This window comes from Lissotriton vulgaris, chromosome 1_1 (genome assembly GCF_964263255.1).
Source record: "Lissotriton vulgaris chromosome 1_1, aLisVul1.2, whole genome shotgun sequence".
In the NCBI taxonomy this organism is placed as follows: domain Eukaryota; kingdom Metazoa; phylum Chordata; class Amphibia; order Caudata; family Salamandridae; genus Lissotriton; species Lissotriton vulgaris.
Genome location: NC_141685.1, coordinates 709,958,122 through 709,977,753, shown reverse-complemented (window position 1 = coordinate 709,977,753; position 19,632 = coordinate 709,958,122). Strand labels below are relative to the sequence as shown.

At 47.2% G+C, this 19,632-nt stretch overlaps 1 protein-coding gene across 3 annotated transcripts in view; it reads left to right on the top strand.

The window, feature by feature from the left end:
* ZBTB41 (zinc finger and BTB domain containing 41) overlaps positions 1-19,632 on the top strand; it is a 323,994-nt gene that overhangs the window by 294,041 nt on the left and 10,321 nt on the right. For all 3 annotated transcript variants that reach the window (XR_015308354.1, XM_086954800.1, XM_086954792.1), the window contains exon 10: positions 8,933-9,021. Coding sequence is in view for 2 of the 3 variants with exons in the window: in XM_086954800.1 (XP_086810926.1) it covers positions 8,933-9,021 (89 nt within the window). In the remaining variant the exon portion in view is untranslated. The remainder of the gene's footprint in view (positions 1-8,932; positions 9,022-19,632) is intronic.

Here is a 19,632-nt window from a genome sequence, read left to right as displayed (position 1 = left end):
ACCATCAGATTTGTCTGATGGCAAATCATCTGGCCGGAGTTCTGAACGTATGCGCAGACAGTCTCAGTCAGCAGTTCTCTGCAGACCACGAGTGGAGGCTGCATCCGGATGTGGTTCGTTACTTCTTTCGGACGTGGGGAACTCCTCAGGTGGACCTGTTTGCCACTCACGAGAATGCTCACTGCCCGTCATTCTGCAGTCTCCAGTATCCGATGCGGGGAGCTTTGGGGGACGCGTTTCAGTTGAGTTGGGGTTCTCAACTCCTTTACGCGTTTCCTCCCATACCCCTGATTCCTCGGGTTCTGAGGCAGATTCGCCAAGACGGGGACCAAGTCATATTGATAGCTCCGGATTGGCCAAGAAGGGTGTGGTATACAGATCTACTGCACCTCTCGTCGTACTCTCCGCTCTTTCTCCCTCTCAGGGCAGACCTCCTCTCGAAGTCGCTGGGGCAGGTTCTACACCCCCACCTATAGAGGTTAAACCTTCATGCCTGGAGATTGAACGGGGCAACTGAATTCTTTCTCTCTTTCGCCTGACGTGGTGGACGTTATACTTTCAGCCAGGCGACACTCCAAGTCTATCTATTCCTATAGGTGGTCGAAATTTGTCAATTGGTGTGGGGAGAAGTCTATTGACCCTTTGAGGACTCGCTTATCCAACATCCTTCAGGTTGCTCTCTCTAGCCCAGCAGGGCTTTGCTGTGGCTACTGTGAAGGGCTATTTATCGGCGTTAATTTTCTTTCCGGATCAGCCGTCTTTGTTCAAGTCGCCCGTTGTGTTAAGGTTCATTAAGGGCCTTACTAACAAGTTCCCGCCTACTCCCTTTATTGTGCCTCAATGGCACTTAAATCTTGTCTTAACCTACTTGATGGGTTCTCCCTTTGAGCCCTTGCACAAGTGTCCCTTGAGACTATTGTCTTTTAAAACAGTACTTCTTGTTGCCATTACCTCAGCAAGGAGGGTAAGTGAGCTTCAAGCTCTGAGTTCAAAACCCCCTTTCTTGTCCATTCATGCTGATAGAATGGTACTCAGGACCAGGGCTGCTTTTCTGCCTAAGGTGGTAACTCCCTTCCATCTGGGGCAGTCCATTACCCATCATACCTTCTACCCCCCCCCCCCCCCCCCCCTTCACCCTTTCAAGGAGGAGGAGCGGCTTCACCGCTTGGAACCTAATAGGGCGGTGAGTTTTTACCTCGATAGGACTAAAGACTTTCGAGTGGATGACCAGCTCCAGCTCTTTGTGGGCTTTGTTGGCTGCAGGAAAGGCAGAGCGGTGCACAAGCGAACCCTTTCCAGATGGATTATCTTGTGCATCAAGATCTGTTACTCTTTGGCCAGTAAGGATCCTCCAGAGGGTATAAGAGCTCACTCTACCAGAGCAAAGTCTTCTACATCTGCCTTATCTAGGGGTTTTCCTGTGGTGGACATTTGTAGAACGGCAACTTGGGTCTCCCTTCACACTTTCGCAAAGCATTACTGCTTAGATTCAGAAGTGAGGAGGGACGGACGCTTTGTGCGTTCCGTCCTACAGGATTTTTTGCTATAGAAAGGTGGACACCCTCCTACGGGAGTGGGGCTGCTGTGGGACTCTATTCACAAGGTGAGGAATCCACTGGCAGATATATCCATATATCCATCAGAAGAACAAGTTACTTACCTTCGGTAACGCTTTTTCTGGTGGATACAATATCTGCCTGTGGATTCCTCACTGACCCACCCGCCTCCCCGTTGTCCACCCTTGTATACCTGCAATGTTGATATTTTCTATCTGTTACTTTCAAAGGAAGTGTATTATTCTTTTTGCTTTGCTGCATTTATTTCACACTGCGTGTGTTGGTTTGAATACTGTGTACTGTGTATATTTGTGTCGGACCGTCCGTCCGTGATCTTTGAAGGCACGAAAAAATAGGGCAGAACTGACGTCATCACGCCGACGAGGCTCTCTTATGGCTCCAGTGACGTCAGCGGAGCCGCGAGCGGAGCCATGCTTCTGTGACGTCCTCGTCGGTGTGGAGAGCTATAAAAAATGTCCGAATGCTGCTGGCGCAGGAGATATTCCCAAGGTGAGGAATCCACAGGCAGATACTGTATCCACCAGAAAAAGCACTACCGAAGGTAAGTAACTTGTTCGACAGCCCTCATACCTGTTTTTGTGGCTTTCCTGGCCACAGCGTTTAATTAAACCACCTGTTCCTGTTTTGCCAAACGCCTTTTGTTTTTTCAGGGTAAATTCATATTCCAGTAACAAAGCCATACTTGCGTGTTTACCCAATACGACCTGCTACGTCAATAGCTAATTATTTCTAAAGAGATTTAGGAACTGTGAATATAAAAAAAAAACACACACAAGATGATGGACGAAATGTTGCACATTGGCAAAACATTCACCTCCAGTCACAGATCTGAGTTTAATCCATTGTTATTTTGCTCACCAAGCCACCCCAGTTCAGACATGGCCATATGCAAATCAGTCTTGGCCCTGTGCCTCATGGGAACAGTCCAGCCCGAACTGCCAAGCCATGTCTTCTCTGGACCGGCATCAAGCATCCTAGGACTGGTTTCTGGCTATCAGCCGTCATCAGCCAGGATAGCTTGACTCCAGTGGCGTAGGGAGCACGGGACCCACGTCTGGGCATACCCTGCCAACTGAAGCTATTCGAATTCTGGGAACAGCCTTTTTCTGCTGTGGCATTGAGCAAGAAGCCTAAAATCATCATCCAGGTACTACCAACCCAGAGCGCCTACAGGCTATTCTACATGAGACAGCATCATCATGGTGTAGGTTACTCAGGTTGTTCTAAAGCTCATACCTTGTCCACTGTCCGCCTGGCTGGAAAACCAAGAGACAGGACATGTTGGACGGGAAAGATTTTTATCCTCTATCCCCATTCTTGTAGAAGTTCCCAAACTACGTTTTGAACCCCCTTTCTTTGACTCTCTAAAACACTGCATTCAGTGACATCATATCTTCCTTTAGCTTCGTTTTTCATCTTTATGCCAATAAAACCCAATCATGTTTGTTTTTTCCTCTTTCTCCTGCTGCGTTACATCTAACGTGGTCTTAAAGCGGTCTTTCACTTGATTGCTCTTAAATTTCTTATGCTCAACTCTTCTGTAACAAATAACTTGTCTGGGCATCTTCATCCCCTACATCTGTGGCCTGTCCCATACTCCTTCCGCTACTCACTTTCCCCTTTCAACACAGCTTAGAAACTTGGAAGTTCCATTTGGTCATTGCTTTAACATCACTGGTGACCAGGTTTTAAGTTAACGCCTGTAAAATCTGCTCACACGTACCTTTCCATCATCTTAAGTCACTTACTAACATCTTAATATTGTGCAAATTTGATTATGGAAAAAAGCTCTTGGTTGACCTCCCACAGTATTTCTATGGCTAGATTACCACAGACCTTGCGAACCAGAACATTTTCAGTCTTCTACTCCCTTCTGTCATGTACCAATTCCACCTTCAATACAAATGGTTCGATACCTAGTATCAATAACTACACATCTGCCTATTTTAGTCTTTAAAGCCAGCAAAGGCATGACCTCTCTATCTGGTTTCTCACTATAGGTACCCAATCTAGCCATCTTTGTTTCTCTCCTTCTATCCACGTATTTACCACCGTAAGCAACTATGTGCTTCTTTCTAGTTCTGAGGTTTCCACCTATTGGGCCTCCGTGACCTGGAATGCTCTTCCCCTTTGGATACAAAGTACCCCCTCATGCCTAGTTTTGTTCTGCCCTCAACAATCCACCTTCTAGGGTTTGCTTGTTCTTACAATTACTAAGACCTGTTGATGCAACATGCTAACCCTTCTAGCCACCTGTAATCTGTAACTATGTTTATTCTGCAATTTCAGAAACCACATACATTTCTCATACCTAGTTTGCAATTAGAAGTGAGGCCAGAGGGTCTCTAGTCTCATCCCTTTTAAGCCTTAAAAGGAATGAGACTAGAGACCCTCTAGCCTCACTTCTAATTGTATTCCATAGACGCCGTTGGACCCTCGACGTCACCTTTAGGAGCACCTTAATACTCAACTAAAAACCTCCGCCAAACAATCCAACAAACGAGCTGTGCATCTATCCGCATCACATCATACCTAGTTTGCACAGAGCTCTGCTTTCACATTCTCTGCAATCCAAGGTCCAGCTGGATTATTTCTTTCATTTTTCACAGAACATCCCAGCTCACTCCTCTGTATGTGGCTAACTAGACCTGGGTTTTTTCTACTGCTATATGTTAGGAGGACGCATTGGCAAAGGCAATAGAGCTTATCTTTAGTAACTATTGGCTTGGCTAATGCCGGTCTGGTGTGCTGTACAGCATTGGCAAAAGCTGTAAACAAAGATTTTCTAGGCACCTGCATTCTCTATTAACGCATGTGTGCCTACAAAATGATATTATGCTATTTTCTTTTATTTACCGATCGTATATGGATCAGTAAATGAGAAAACAGAAACAGAAGTAGCTGAAAAGAGTTTTTAAGGCGCACGACTGGCAGCAATTTGTGCCTGGACCTCCACAAAATAATTTTAAAAAGACAGGGGGTGGAGGGGAGAAGACAACAATGTGGAGTCGTTGAGGGGGAGTGGGCTGCAACTGGGAACAGCCAGGAGGAAGATGGAAGCAGCACTGGAGGGAGAAGCACACCAGCAAGAAAACAAAGGAGTACGAAGCACACAAGTGCAACATGGAGAGCATTGGGGGAAGCACACAGAAGAGAGAGCAACTCATAGCACAGTAGAGGGGTAAGAGAAGTTCACGAGGGAGACAGCTGGAAAACATACAGTAAGAGTGCCTAATTAAAACATCGTTCATGAAAAGTAAGCAGTGAAAGGACAGAGGTAATATGTCTGTGCTCCAGGGTAGGGACAACACAAGTGGAAGAAAAACGAACAAATACATGCATTTGCAATACAATAGGTCTCACATTTGCGAGAGTTTAAGCTATTGGCATTGTAAATAACAATGCCTTTTATTTATGTGTTTTCTACACAAATGGGGTAAATTAGCCCTAGGTGAATACTGGCGCTCACATTAGACATAGTAATCAGTTTTGACACATCAAACTTTATGCGGTGCTCAAGGTGAGGGGTGTCACCCTAACCACTCCAAAAACCAAGACCCTCACATCCTTTCAACATAGATTCAATCCTAGCACACGCTTAATTAGATAATAATTTCATCAGTAATGATAACACAGATAAATTATTTCTGGTCTTTGTCTTTAATTTTCTCTGCCCAGCCAATACGTGTTTCGTAGTTAGGGGATTACCCTGCGACTTCTTCAGGGCTATAAGTATGTAATGAGACCATTTTCAGTTATCACTACATGTTCAATGTATCATACAATGAATTCAGAATGTGGTGAAAAACAGAACACCACTGTGAAGTGCCACTCATAGTTCAATACAAACGTAAATAAAACTTTTAAAAACGTGGAAACCCATGCACAATGCAATCTGTTTTGTATATACAACTCTTTATATGTCGTGACCATCTAAACCATCTACACAGTCTGCCTATGTGCCTGAGAGCGTGGTGCCCATTCTCTCTTGAGTGCCAAATATATATAGAGGTATTCTATGTAGGGTGAGCTAGAAACCACCATGTGACATGCCCCTTTGAATCCAATTCGAATTATAAATGAGCATACCTGTCTGACTTACAAATCTCACCTTCATGTCACACCTGTAATTAAGAGGAATTCAAAACAAAGCCAACTATTTAGGTCCACTCACGAAATTTCCTCTTGAAAAATCTGCCCCCACAAATCCAAGTCTTGGTAAAGAATGGAGCATTAACTGCCCTCCAGAATGATGAGCTATCTTTGCTCCGAGATACTTCATATTGAGGTCAATTGTCAACATATTTCTCATAATAAAGCAGTTTCTGCCACATTTGTTACTAGTATTGCTAGAGTTATTGTTGCCTGTTGTAGCTAGTGGCATTGTTTGCTAGCTGTGGTGCTTTGGGATGCGGGCTCTGGCTGGTCCAAAGGTGTGAAGAGGGGGGATCCAATCAGTTTCTATAGGGACATGGACTGGGGCTGTCGAGAGTGTGTTAATGGTGGTAGCTCAGTGATGAGCACTGTCCTTATCTGAAGCCAGGGACACCAGGGCCAGCAGCAGCCACAGGTACACTACCATCATGCTCTGCCTGCCTCTTCAGACGAGTGTGTGCCCAGCATGGTATCCATATATACATTGTGTGGGAGGATGGGTGTGGGCGAACAAGGAGTTAGAATGCAAAGTGGCAGCCTGATCAGCCCAACTACAACCCACGCCAGAAACCAAAAGGTACGGAGTGAGCGGGAAGGCTGGAGATTATGACATGAATTTAAAGGCATGTTCATCAAGCAGCAAGAAGACACTTGCCGCTGGTGCTGCTCTGCTCATGCACCTCAAGTCTGGCCAGCAGCAGCCACTGCTATTCCAGGAGCAGAAGCACGCAGATTTCTGACAATGCACCTCTAGCCTAACTAGCAACACCACCTGCTGTTCCATTAGAGAAACAGAGGGTGCTGCCATTGCCAAAGCCAGTGTCCTATGTGTGCTGTATGGCGGCAGCCATCATTAAAGTTAATGCATGCATGGTGCACTGGAAATATAACAAGAAGCGTCCGCCATTGCTATGCGCTCTGTCGTGCCTGCTTCAGCAAGATATGAATTAAGTAAATAGTGCTCTTTAACTACTAATCTAAGCTAGCTTGTAAGGACACATGTAAGAAGGGCTGTCCTTATGGGAGGTAACAACAGAGGAAAGGTAGGGACTAATAAGCCTATTCACGAATCAAAAGCCCTCATTTACAGAGGACAGGAAGAGGAGCCAATTGTAAAGATGGGCAGAAATGGGAGGAGCTTAAAGTCCATACCTGAATACAGAATGTCTTGAAGAGACAGCGTAAGCGCTGCCTAGGCGAGACTTTAAAAAACGAGCAAATGATACTGACAGTAAAGCTAACCATGGTGAGCAGTTGGCAGACTCTAAGCCCACTCTAATCTGACAGTAGGTACTGGGTAGGCGAGACCCAAAAATGTGTGAAATGTTAGTACTTGGTTTGCAGGATGTTGTTGTGAATTAGTTATGAGAATTGCTTATCATGAGAAATGTTTACTTAAAAACAAAATGGAGAGTAATAAAATAAGATTACACTATGTTGCAAAGGCCAAAAGGTAAATGTTGTAAGTCGTCCTAACACAGTAATTTCTTATTTTTCACTTTTTATATATATCAACATGTATGGGAAACTTGCTAAATAAATACTCTCCATTAATGCTTTTTAGAGGGAGGGCATTCAATACAAAAAGCGAAAGATCTGCATTCAAGCCAGAGAACGCTTTCCTGGCAAGAATGGAAGCTAAACATCTCACTTTGAGGGGTTTGTGTTTGTTGGGTGAATGTTGACCTGGCTACTAGTCAGCCTTTACCAAGTCTGTATCTAGGGGGATTTTCATACTGCCGCAGATTGAAGAGTTTCGAACCAGTGAGTTTCCAAGTTTCTTTTATTTTGTGTTTTACGTTCACTCTTGCAGTAGTGGACTGTTGAGCCACTTTACTTAGTATTTCTCCAGATTAGGGGTCCTTATTCCAGGGATTATGGATATCTAATGATAATGTTCCAACCAGATTGGCTCCTCTTCACTGGATCATAAATGAATTGTTCTTTAACTTGTTGATGGTGGCTGTGTGTATGCCCCTGCATTTTTGCTTCTTAGAGGTGCTGGCCTTGAAAACCATGTGCTTAATTGCTATCTCATCTACACAAAGTGTGTGGGATTTATAGGCGCTTTGTGACAGTTCCTTCTATGCATCTTTTCCTCTTTACAGTTTCAGAATATCAGCTATCACAGAAGGTATTCTTTGCCAGAGTTTTTCCTCTTCATCCTTTATCATGCAAGATAGTATACTCTGCTTGGTTCCAAAAAGAGATTTGAGTATCTTCTTCCCACTTAGAGGGTTACGAGACTCAACATACTGTTTGTCGGGTTCTTTCGTGCAAGAAAACATCTAGAGTTTCAAAGTGGACTATCTCCATATATATCTTTGCTACCTATCAACCTCTGCAGTGAACTAGACAAAAAGGATCCATCTTGAAATTGCAGCCTTTTTCACTCAAAAAGAGCAGTTCTGTTTGCCCTTGTATCCAGTTGTCACATTGGTGCCAGTGTACGTTTGAGAGAAGAGGCACACTTTGATTCTGTTGGGTGTCTGGGAACCTGGTTGATTGCTTTGCTTTTCCGGTGAGCCTCCTTTGTAGCTCAGTATTTCGTGTGCAATATTTTTAAAAGGAGAAACCTGCGCTAAAAAGTATGCATTAGAAGAGCAAGTTGCTTTCCTTTCGAACGTTTTTTTTCTGATGGATACTCCTTATCCTGCAGATTATTTATCTTACATTATCTTTTAAGGATATTGTAATTTAAATCAACTAAGATTTTTTGTATTGCATCTTCATACAGTCTTTTTCTTGTCCTCCTTTTTTGTAATAAAAAATGGAAGCACAGTTTGCACAATGAAAAAATACAAATGCTACCTGGCGACTTGTGTTTTTTCAGTTCGATCTTTTTGTACACACAGGATCGATAATTTACGGTTTAATAGAATGCGATCTTCAGTACTGAAAAAGATGTGCAGATGTTGCTTGGCTGTGTAAGCATACTTTGAGAAATTTTGTGGCACAAATCAGATTGCGCCGTGTTTGAACTTTTCTGTTGATGGTCACTATCATGAAAAACAACATGTAAATATAATGATGCACACACTTATGTAAGGCTAGCAATTGCTTCTCCTCAAACATCCAGAATATTGCTATGCAATCAAAGAGAAGACTGTAATATATTCCGTGTGCCCATTGCTTGTACTTTGCTGTTCGAAACTCTTGTTGAGCTATGTTTTATGGGAATCTCTCTCCTTTACTTTTAGATATAAAACATCATTTCACCAGTGCGAGATATGCAAAAAGGTTTGTAAAGGAAAATCAAGTCTGGACATGCACTTCAGGACTCATTCTGGTAAGCGTGATACAATATAATGTAATTTTGTAAAAAATTTCCAAGCCAATGCATTTTAACTAAGTTGTATTTGTAGGTACAACATTTTATCTGCCCATTCGGCTCCTAGGTTAATCAATAATCGAGCTGTAGCAAGTGGGTTAGTGTAGAAGATTTCAACCGGAATAATACTTTCCAGAACCAGAGACCTGAATCCAGCTCACCTTGCCCAATTAGTTATCTAAATCAAAAGGAAGTACAGTGCTGTAAGATCTTACCATCTATTCCTATTGATAGATCAATCAATTGCATACGCCTCCATGTAGTCATTGTCTGCATTTACCCTTTTACATCTCTAACAATTCTCTTCCCTGTCAGACACCATTTATCTTGTGAAAGATCTCTTCGGGTTTGGAGCCCTAGATAATATTAGAGACTAAAAGTGGACATTCTTAGGAAATGGGTGGTTCTTTTCGAACAGCCCATGGAGACCAAGTATGTACCAAAGACACAGAATACTTTTCGTCTTCGTTCCCTGACATTGATTTTTCAAGAGGAAGATAGTTCCGATGATAGTTCAGATGATCCCTCAGCTTTGGCTATTGAGAAAACCACAGCACTGGAACCTCTTGCCAGCAATCTTCTACCAAACAACCTCTTCATGTCTGAGTCTGCACAGACTTTTACTGTCCTCATGCACAGTGAGGCAATAGCGCCGCTCATTGCTATTCCTTTCACCCAGATACGCTTTTAGGTGGAGGCAAAGAGCATAATTACCAGCGGCCATCTGGAAGGCAGAGGCCCTGAACAAAGTGTTATGTGTGTGCACAAAAATAGATACTTTTTTAATTTGTCAGCTTGACATGCTTATCTTGCCCATCGTTCACCCTCTGGCAGTTGATGGCAACTATATTAAACAAGCTTTGGCAATGCCAATAGGTTTTGCCTTTGGGACTAATTGGCTTTGCCAGTGGTTTTTAGTGATACTGTAAACCATGGCTACTCACAGACATTTTACCAGTTGCCAGAAAGTATGGTCGGTGGTGTGGCCAAGGGCTGCATTGATGCCTGCCGGTGTGGGGCAGAGGATAGGTGGATTTGAGTTGGGCCTAAGTGGAGATTAACATGTACATGGTTTGGACTGAAATTTATATTTAGGGTTTCATTTCATACTGCCCTCTAAATTACGTCCTTAGTGTCTAGAAAGGAGATTTGTCAATACAGTGCTATGCTAAGTCATTGTCCATCTACCGCACCCTGAGGTAGGCCATCTCTGCTTGCTATCACTATTTTTATAGAGCCAAGTGTGCAAAGGAAGTAACTCGATTATTGAATTGGAATGAAATAGAATCTAAGGCCTCACAGCCTCCTTATTCCTTTAGTCTCTTATGTGTAAACATTAGAAATGCTTTTTAAGATTCTTATGAAAAGTCCTTTGCATGTGCCCCTGCACTGTTTTCAGCAGGTTCTACTAGCCTTCTTTTTCATGTTTTGTTGGGATGTGAATTACAGATGGTAATACAGTAATCTGTACATATGCATCTGATAGAAACTTTTAGCCACAGATTTGTTACTGTAGAATATTCTCCAGGCACCAGAATGGATCTGTAAACATTGGACGCACAGCACTGCTGTGCACTGGTAGGTGGCGTTGTTCGGCTTCGCCTCGTGTCGTCTGCACTGGAAGTGTTATGCACGGTGCCTACATAGGCGCCATCCCAAAGTGCTGACATCAGTTCTTTTCTTTCAGCACCATTCAGTGCAGTTCCGGAGATAGCTACCTTCAGTCACTTTTTGACTGACCTTTTTCTACTTTTTGTCAAATATTCTTTCAAGACTTTGTCTCCTGGTGTGAGGTAGTCCACCAAAAGACAGGTTTCAAACCATGTGGGGCCTATCACCACCAGATGTCGATGACAGGCCAGTACTTGGTTTGCCTTTGTTGTTCGGAGTGCAATCATGACACCTCGACATGTGAGGATTGCCACACCATACATCCAAAGGCGCTGGGGGAGTAATCCCTCAAGCTCTTCGCCGCCCGACCCCACCACATTTCAGTCCTCAGTGGCGAAAAAGGTCCCGAGATTGCACCCGATGACCATCGTCCCAATGGAAGTCATCAAGAAAATGTACAAAATTCCACAATCAAAGAGGTCTTCGAATTTGCCATGCAAGTCTTCGGACGAGTTGCGGGGTCGTCGGTACTCCCGACCAAGCTCTGTGGTGGAGCCTGCGCCGTATCTACACCTCCCAGAGTTTCCAGGTGCCGGAGCAACCCTACTGAGCTAAAATAATTTTATGAAGCCATTCACCTCATGTTTGGGTAGCCCAGCTCCTCTGGTGTGCCTTTGGACCCCATGGGTCCAAAAGGGCCCCCTACTGGTTTACCATCAGTGCTCTTGCCCTCTGCAGCATTCGTGCCACAGAGATCCAGTGACTGATCTGGAATAGCTTCGGTCAAGCAACCTTGATGGTTCTGTTGCCCACGCCAATACCCAAGCATGCATCAGTGGCACCTCCTCATCATCATCCCAACTCAGATGCGGAGCCTAACGAACGTCATTTCACGCAGGTTCCGGGGCTAACCGGGGACAGACGCCCTGTGTCCGAGTCAGTATCTTATTCTTATGACAGGCCTGGATTGGGTGATCAATGGGAGGCTTCTGCGGATCCTTATGGTTACCAGCACTTAGAAGACCTTAAGGACGCCTGTTGTGAGGATCTGGCGGATGCCAGTGGACTGGACAGTTCACCAAACACTGGCCTGGTCTCTTCCGCTACCATGGCTATGGAGGAGGGTGCCTTGTTCGCTATGGTGGTGAGGAAGGCAACTGAGGTCTTGGACCTTCAATTGCCTTCACTGGCAGCCAAGCCAAATGTTTTGACGAAGTTGCTTCAACTGGGAGTCACCCCATCCGAATACTTCCCCCGTCAATCAGTTCCCCCTTTACTATCAGTTCTTTTTTCCGGCTCCTGCTAACAGGACCCTGGTGCATTGAGCTCTCCCTTTTTCAAGGGTTTATTGGATTTTTGTGCACTTTTTGGTTGAAAGTGTTTTCAGTTGGTGTACTTGGTGTTTCTCTTCACTCCTGTGTATTTGTTCAGGCTTTTTAGGGCATGTGGAAGGAAGAAGTCCAAGACTGATCCACATGACGTCTGCATACTCTGTCTCCCTAAAGCACATGTACCTGAAGAATGTGACATCTGCCAGAACTTTTCAGCAAGGACCCTGAGGGAAAGGCTGAAGATTAGGCTTCAAGGCCTAGAGGAGAGATGACTGCAGGCTGCAGGTGGGTCTGGGCATGCTGGGAAGGCTCTCACTGCCTCTGCTGAGGCCTCTGGGGGGCTCCCCAGAGGCAGGAAGCCCAGCAAACCGCCCCGGTCTCCGTCGGCGTCTATTGCATCGACGACTACGTCGAGAGGGATGACGACGGTGTGTTCCCCATCTCCCCGGGGCTCCGGGTCGAGACGGCGTGACGGATCGACGTCGAAGGGCCTGGGTAGGCCGCCGTCGAGACCACCGTCGACAGCTTCTTCATCGCCGTCGTCGATGTCAGCGTCGAGCCATCGGCATCAAAGAAGGAGCGACAGGCGGCGGCGCTCGCCGTCGAGGCGACACCGCCGGTCGCCGTCGAGAAGATGGTCGGCGTCGAGGGGATCCTCGACGTCGAGGACCTCAAGAAAACGGTCGGCGTCAAGGAGTCGTCGACGCTCATCGTCGAGGACTGAACGTTCGACGTCGCAGAGGTGGCGTTCGGCGTCGAGGAAGAAGCGTTCGACGTCGCAGAGGCGGCGTTCGACGCCGGAGTAGCGGAGGCAACGTTTGACGCCGGAAAAGCGACGCTCATCGTCGAGAAGAAAGAGATCGGCGTCTCGGAGTTTTTCCAACTCTCCTAAGCGGCGCAGAAGGACTTCTGGCGCCAGAAGTCACGCTGGGTCTGGTGGATGGCGCCGGAGACGGCGGCGATCACCTACTGGAGGGGCTGGTTCGCAGTCCCCTCCCCCGAAGAAGTCACCGGGCTCGGTGTACTCGGTTGTTTATACACCACCTCGGCCGAAGACGCCCCGCCTCCTGTACCTAAGGAGGATCCTCCCATCAGCCCTCCGCTTCCACCACTTCCTCCCTCAGGACAACCATCACCACCACTTCCGCCTCATGGGCCCGCTCCTTGGTCGGAAATACCTCCTGTTCCTCCGCCAAGGTCGATGTCACTGCCTCCACTTCCTACACCGCCTAAGGGGACGCCTAAACCAAAACCCCAGGATAGGCCGCGGAAGACGCCTCCACGGAAACCTGCGGAGCGTCCACGAACTGGGAGATCGCGTTCTCGTTCCAGGAGGAGGGAACGATTGCGCAACAGGTCATCCACGCGGTCAAGATGACGCCACAGGAGGCGCAGGTCTCGTTCCCATACGAGGTCCTCAGGGACCAGGGACTACTCTCCGACTTTGTCGGAGTCACCGGAGACAAGGGTGTCACCGGTTGACGATCTGGTGTCCTTTCACGATGTCCTGTTAAGAGGTGCAGCAAAATTGGGCATCTCGTTGACGGTGCCCACGCCCAAGACATCAGTAATCTTCGAGACGCTGCACCAGAAACATCTGTCTCGCCCATTACTGCCACTGGTTCGTCGCTGAAACCTGACGCACAACAAAGGGTTGCCAATTTACCATTCTCTGGCGAAACCCTGTTTGGAAAACATGCGGATGACGAAATGGCCCGCATGAAGACGGAGGCCGAAACACTTACGCTTGTGGGTCTAGAAAAGCCCAAGGAGACAAAGAAATCGTACCGCCCGTTCCAGAGACGGTTCGGTGGACAGGGCAGAGGGCGTGGCCAAGCTTCGGGACAGCAGCAGCAACAACAGCAGCAGTTCCGAAGGCCGTTCCATAAGCGCCAGAAAGGCAGAGGCAGCCAACAGTTGGCACCAGCGACCAAAGGCCCGGCCGGGTCTAGGCCCTGAGCGCTTACTTCCCCTGTATCCGTTACCCACTCCGGTGGGGGGAAGCGTTCAATTTTTTCAGGCAGAGTGGAGAAAAATTACTCAGGACAAGTGGGTGCTGAATATTGTTTGCAATGGATACAGTCTTCGGTTCACCAGCCCGCCTCCAGCAATTCCACCGGTCAGCTCACAGTTTCAGCTGCGCGAGCTCCAGGCGGAGGCCGATATCCTGTTAAAGAAAAGGGCGATAGAAGATGTACCTCTGTCTCAAAGAGGAAGAGGTCTGTACTCCCGGTTTTTCCTGGTTCGCAAGAAGGACAAGAACGAGTTCAGGCCCATTCTGGACTTGCGGCAGGCAAACAAGTGGATTCGCAGAGAGAAGTTTCGCATGCTGTCGTTGCATCAGATTTATCCTCAGTTGCAACAGGGAGACTGGCTATGTGCTATAGACCTACAGGATGCGTACTTCCATGTGCCCATTGCACACAAACACAGGAAGTTCCTGCGGTTCCAAGTCGGCGCCAATCATTATCAATACACAGTACTCCCATTCGGACTAAAGTCTGCGCCGAGAACATTCTCGAAGTGCATGGCGGTGGTAGCAGCGCACCTGAGGAAGAACATGGTGTTAGTCTACCCCTACCTGGACGATTGGTCGATCAAGGCCTCCTCCTTCTCGGAAGCTCGAGCACACTTCCAGAAGACGTGCGTTCTCTTGAACAAGCTGGGGTTGCACATCAACATGTCCAAGTCTGTCCCGACTCCGCTCCAATGCATACAGTACTTGGGACCCTCCATCAATACGCTATCAGCAAGCGTGTCTCCTTCGGAGGAGCGATGATTATCACTCCTTCAGAAGGTTCAGGCTCTTATGACCACTCCATCTGCAACAGTGAGGATGGTGTCTTCTCTACTGGGATCGATGGCCTCTCTTCCTAATGCCACACGCACGACTGCACATGAGACCGTTGCAAGCGTGCTTGGAGGACCAGTGGGATCAGAGGAAAGGATCTTGGGACGACAAGATACGACTGTCTCTGCATGCTCTTCAGTCTCTGAAGTGGTGGTGTTCAGCGGAGAATCTCCTCAGAGGGGTTCCCTTCCACAAGGACATTCCCACGCAGACTGTCGTGACGGATGCTTCTCTCCGCCGTTGGGGGGAGCACTCCGGAAACTTACAGATTCAAGGAAGGTGGTCCCCGATGGAGGCCACGTATCACATCAATTTCCTGGAACTCAGAGCTGTTCACTTGGCACTGAAGGCCTTTCATCCGTCCTTTCAGACCAACTCTCTGCTTGTACAGATGGACAATACGACCACGATGTATTACCTCAACAAGCAGGGGGATTCGAGATCTCGCACTCTGTCGCAGGAGGCGCAGGCGATCTGGCACTGGCTTCTGGCCAGAGGACTGACGATAACGGCTACCCATCTGCCAGGTGTGCAGAATGTTCAGGCGGACGCACCGAGCAGACTGACTCAGGAAAACCACGAATGGGTCATAAACGATGAAGTACTAGGGGAAGTCTTCGCAAGGTGGGGGACTCCAGACGTAGATCTGTTCGCCACTGCCGAAAACAGCAAATGCCGAGACTTCGCCTCCAGGTACTACCAGCAGGGGACGCTGGGGAATGCGCTATGGATCAACTGGTCGAACAGCTTTCTGTACGCTTTTCCACCCATTCCCCTGATTCCGGCGGTACTCATCAAGCTGGCCCGGTCCAGGGCGCGGATGATACTCATTGCCCCGGAGTGGCCCAGACAGTGGTGGTTCACGGACCTGCTTCACCGGTCTCTCCTTCCTCACATACGGCTGCCGTGCAGGCCGGACCTTCTCATGAAGTTCGGGGGGCAGATGTTGCACCCCAACCACTTGTCCTTGAGTTTGGCGGCATGGCTCCTGAGATAGTGCAATATGGCCATTTGAATCTGCCCGAAGATTGCATGGACATACTGAAGGAGTCTAAGAGACCTTCCACTCGGACTTCCTATGCTTACAAGTGGAAAAGGTTCTGTATCTGGTGCAAGTCCAATAACTATGACTCAACGACGTGCAAGGAAGATGTCATCCTTCCTTACTTTCTACATTTGGCGCAGCCTGGACTTAATGTTCATTCCATTAAGGTTCATCTCGCTGCATTGACTGCCTACAGGAAATGCCCTTCACAGACTTCCTTCTTCCAGATCCCTGTGACCAAAGATTTTCTGGAAGGCTTGAAGAAAGTATTCCCTCCTGTCAGGCTCCCTTCGCCTTCATGGGAATTGAATGTGGTGCTGTCCAGGTTGATGAAGGAGCCTTTTGAACCTATTCATAAGGCTTCGTTGCAGCACCTATCCTGGAAGGCGGTGTTCCTCGTGGCCATTACATCGGCCCGCAGGGTGAGTGAAATTCAGGCGTTGTGTTGCCAAGAACCTTATACTGTATTTCATGCTGCTAAGGTTGTTATGCGTACTCACCCTAAATTTCTTCCCAAGGTTATTTCTGATTTTCATGTCAACCAGACCATAACTTTGCCTACGTTTTTTCAGAATCCTTCATCTCCGGCGGAAAGGTCTCTACATTCCCTGGATGTTAGGAGGGTGCTGAAATTTTATTTGGATAAAACCAAAGATGTTCGTAGGTCGGACCAATTGTTTATTAATTATGGATGGGTCAGGACAGGTCTTGCTACCTCTAAGCAGTCCATCTCTAGGTGGATTGTGTCCTGCAAACAGTTGTGTTACCAAAAAGCTAATAAGACCTTAGGGGGTAAACCTAAGGCTCATTCCACCAGGGGCAAAGCTGCCACGACAGCTTTGCTCCGTAACGTTCCAATTGCAGAAATCAGCAAGGCGGCCACTTGGATGTCGGTCCATACCTTTGCTAAGCATTACTGTCTGGACACTGATGCCAGGGCAGACGCTCAGGTTGGGCAGGCTTCGCTGCGAAATCTGTTCGCACAGTAGTGGTGTTCATTTTCTTCTCTCCACCGCCGCTTTGGTGTGGGGATGGGCTTGCCATTCTATTCACTAGATTATGACTATACACAGAGATCCCCTACTACAGAAGGAGTAGTTTCTGTCCTGTAACTCCAGTTCTGTAGTAGGGGTATCTCTGTTATAGTCATAAGCGCCCGCCCTCCTCCCCGGTTGAGAAAGATATTCATGTAAGGAATGCTACAGGCCTGGCGTGTTACGCCTTCAAAAAGAACTGAAAGTAAAGGGGACCTGCTGTGCATTCTGGGATACTGGGAGGAGTTCTGGAAAGTTCTCTTAAAGGCACAGTATCCTATTTAAGCCACATAATGGCAGCCTATGGGGCTTGTCTGTCCATGCCTTCCTCTCTATCATTCCAGAGGCTTTTACTGGTAGAGGCAAGTTTCTCTGTGGAAGAAACAGGGCAGGCTGTGATGTGTGTGGGTTTTTGGGTGGAATTTCTAGTTGAAGTACTGGACAGTGTAGCCTGTGGATATAGGCTGCATTATTTGTCTTTAAATTCTCTCTTAAGTGTCTTTGCAGTTCTGCATTTTTTGACAACTTAAGAGATTATTTTTGATTGCCGGGGTCCACGCACATGGGCGGGAGTATTCACTAGATTATGACTATAACAGAGATACCCCTACTACAGAACTGGAGTTACAGGACGCAAAACTACTCCTTCCTCAATCAGCACCTCATCCCAGAGAGTTTGGTGATCCTGGCTTTCTTCTCCAGAACCATACGATCTGGGACTTGGTTGTGCATGTCCTGCCTATGGCCTTGGAGGAGGCCCGAGCCATACTCTCTCACGCAATTGCTGATGGGGAGATGCATCCCAAACGATGTGGGCTGGATATGACAGACTCGCTGGGCAGATCAATGTAATCGTCGGTTGCCCTTGAGCGCCATGCCACTTGTTGAGAACCACTGACTTTTGGGGGGGACGTTCAAGCCTTGTTAATGGACATGCGCTTTGATGGCTCCCACTTGTTTGGAGAGAAGGTGGACTAAGAGATGGACTGCTTTAAGGACAGCAGGGCTATAACCATGGGCCTTTCCATGGCCCCTCGACAACCCCAGTCCGCCAGCTGGCCTGTTATGGGCATGGAAAGGGTTTCAGCTACTTCTCTACCTTTCCACCCACCACGGCCAGCAGGTTTCCCAACCTTTTTGTGGCCGATGACACTGTTCCCTCATGTGGGAGAGGTAGTCATGAGTCTGACCAGTCACCACTCCCCCGGCACCATCAAGGGCATCCAGTGGGGGGCAGGATATGCCATAACCTGCACAACAGGGGGTCAATAACATCAGACTGTTGGGTTTTGCAGCTCATCGAATGGGGTTACTCCCTCATCTTTGTGACCACCCCTCCACCCATGCCACCCACTTACGACAGGCTGACTGTAGTCTCTCCATACTTTATCAGAAAGTGTTAGTTCTCTTTTCCAAAGGAGCCTTAGGGAGGGTGCCGACACAATAAGTAGGTTGGGGTTGCTATTCCCGCTAGATTTAGTAGCCAAAAAAGGATGGAGGCCTTTATACTATTCTAGATATGCACCTTCTAAGGCTCTTCCTCAAGAAGGAGAAATTCAAAATGCTCACACTCGCTCAAGTTCTGTATGCCCTGGACCCAGGAGACTGAATGGTACTTGGTTCTTGCAGGATACATATTTTCAAATCCCCGTCCTGCTTGCCCACAGGCAGTACATGTTCATGGTACACGAAGAGCACTTTCAGTTTGACATGCTTCCCTGTGGCCTTACCAGTGCCCCTCAGGTGTATAACAAGGTGATGGCGGTGGTCGCAGCACATCTTCGGAGAGCAGGGTGCCAGTCTTCCCCAATCTCAATGATTTGCTGTTGAAGGTGGTTGTCCCCCACCTTTAGACTATTGTTAAGCTTCTGCACTCTCTGGCCTTCACTGTCAGCCTGCCAAAGTCCCACGTGACTCCTTCTCCGACACTCCCCTTCATTAGAGCTATTCTGAACATAGTGCAGTTATGGGCCTATACTCCCGAGCGGCAGGTTCCGGATATTCAGGCTGTGATACTGATGTTAGAGCCTCTATCCTGAATTTGGATGAGACTGACTTTGAGGCTGCTGGGCCTCGTGGCCTCCTGCATCCTGCTTGTGATGCAGTGTTATTTTAACAACCATGTTTGCCTCCACCAAGACGGTATATGGCTGCCATTGGAGCAAGTTTGTGACATGGTGTACACTTAAACATGTTGATCCTCTGTCTTTACCCCTTTCTCAAGTTATTCTTTTCTTTCTTTCCTTGGCCCAGCAGGGCTATGCTTTGAGCATGTTAAAAGGTTATCTTTCTGCCATTTTGGTATTTCTGTGGTTGCCACATTGGCCATCCCTTTTCAAATCCCCTATTGTGCATAGGCTCCTGAAAAGACTCCAACATTTGTTCCTATCAGAACCTTTTATTATGCCCCAGTGGGATCTCAACGTGGTTCTTATGATTCTTATGTGAACTCCCTTTGAGCCACTCCACAACTGTCCACTGAGACTTTTAACAATCAAACTGCCTTTTTAGGTGCTGATAACAACATACGGCCTAGAGGGTCTTTGAGTTACAAGCACTCTCTGCAAATCCTCCATACCTTACCTACTAACCAGATAAACTATTTCTTCAAACTAGAGCATCCTTCTTACTGAAGGTACTAATTCTTTTCCATGTAGGCCAGTCCATAACTCTTCCTACATTTTACTCTCCATCTCA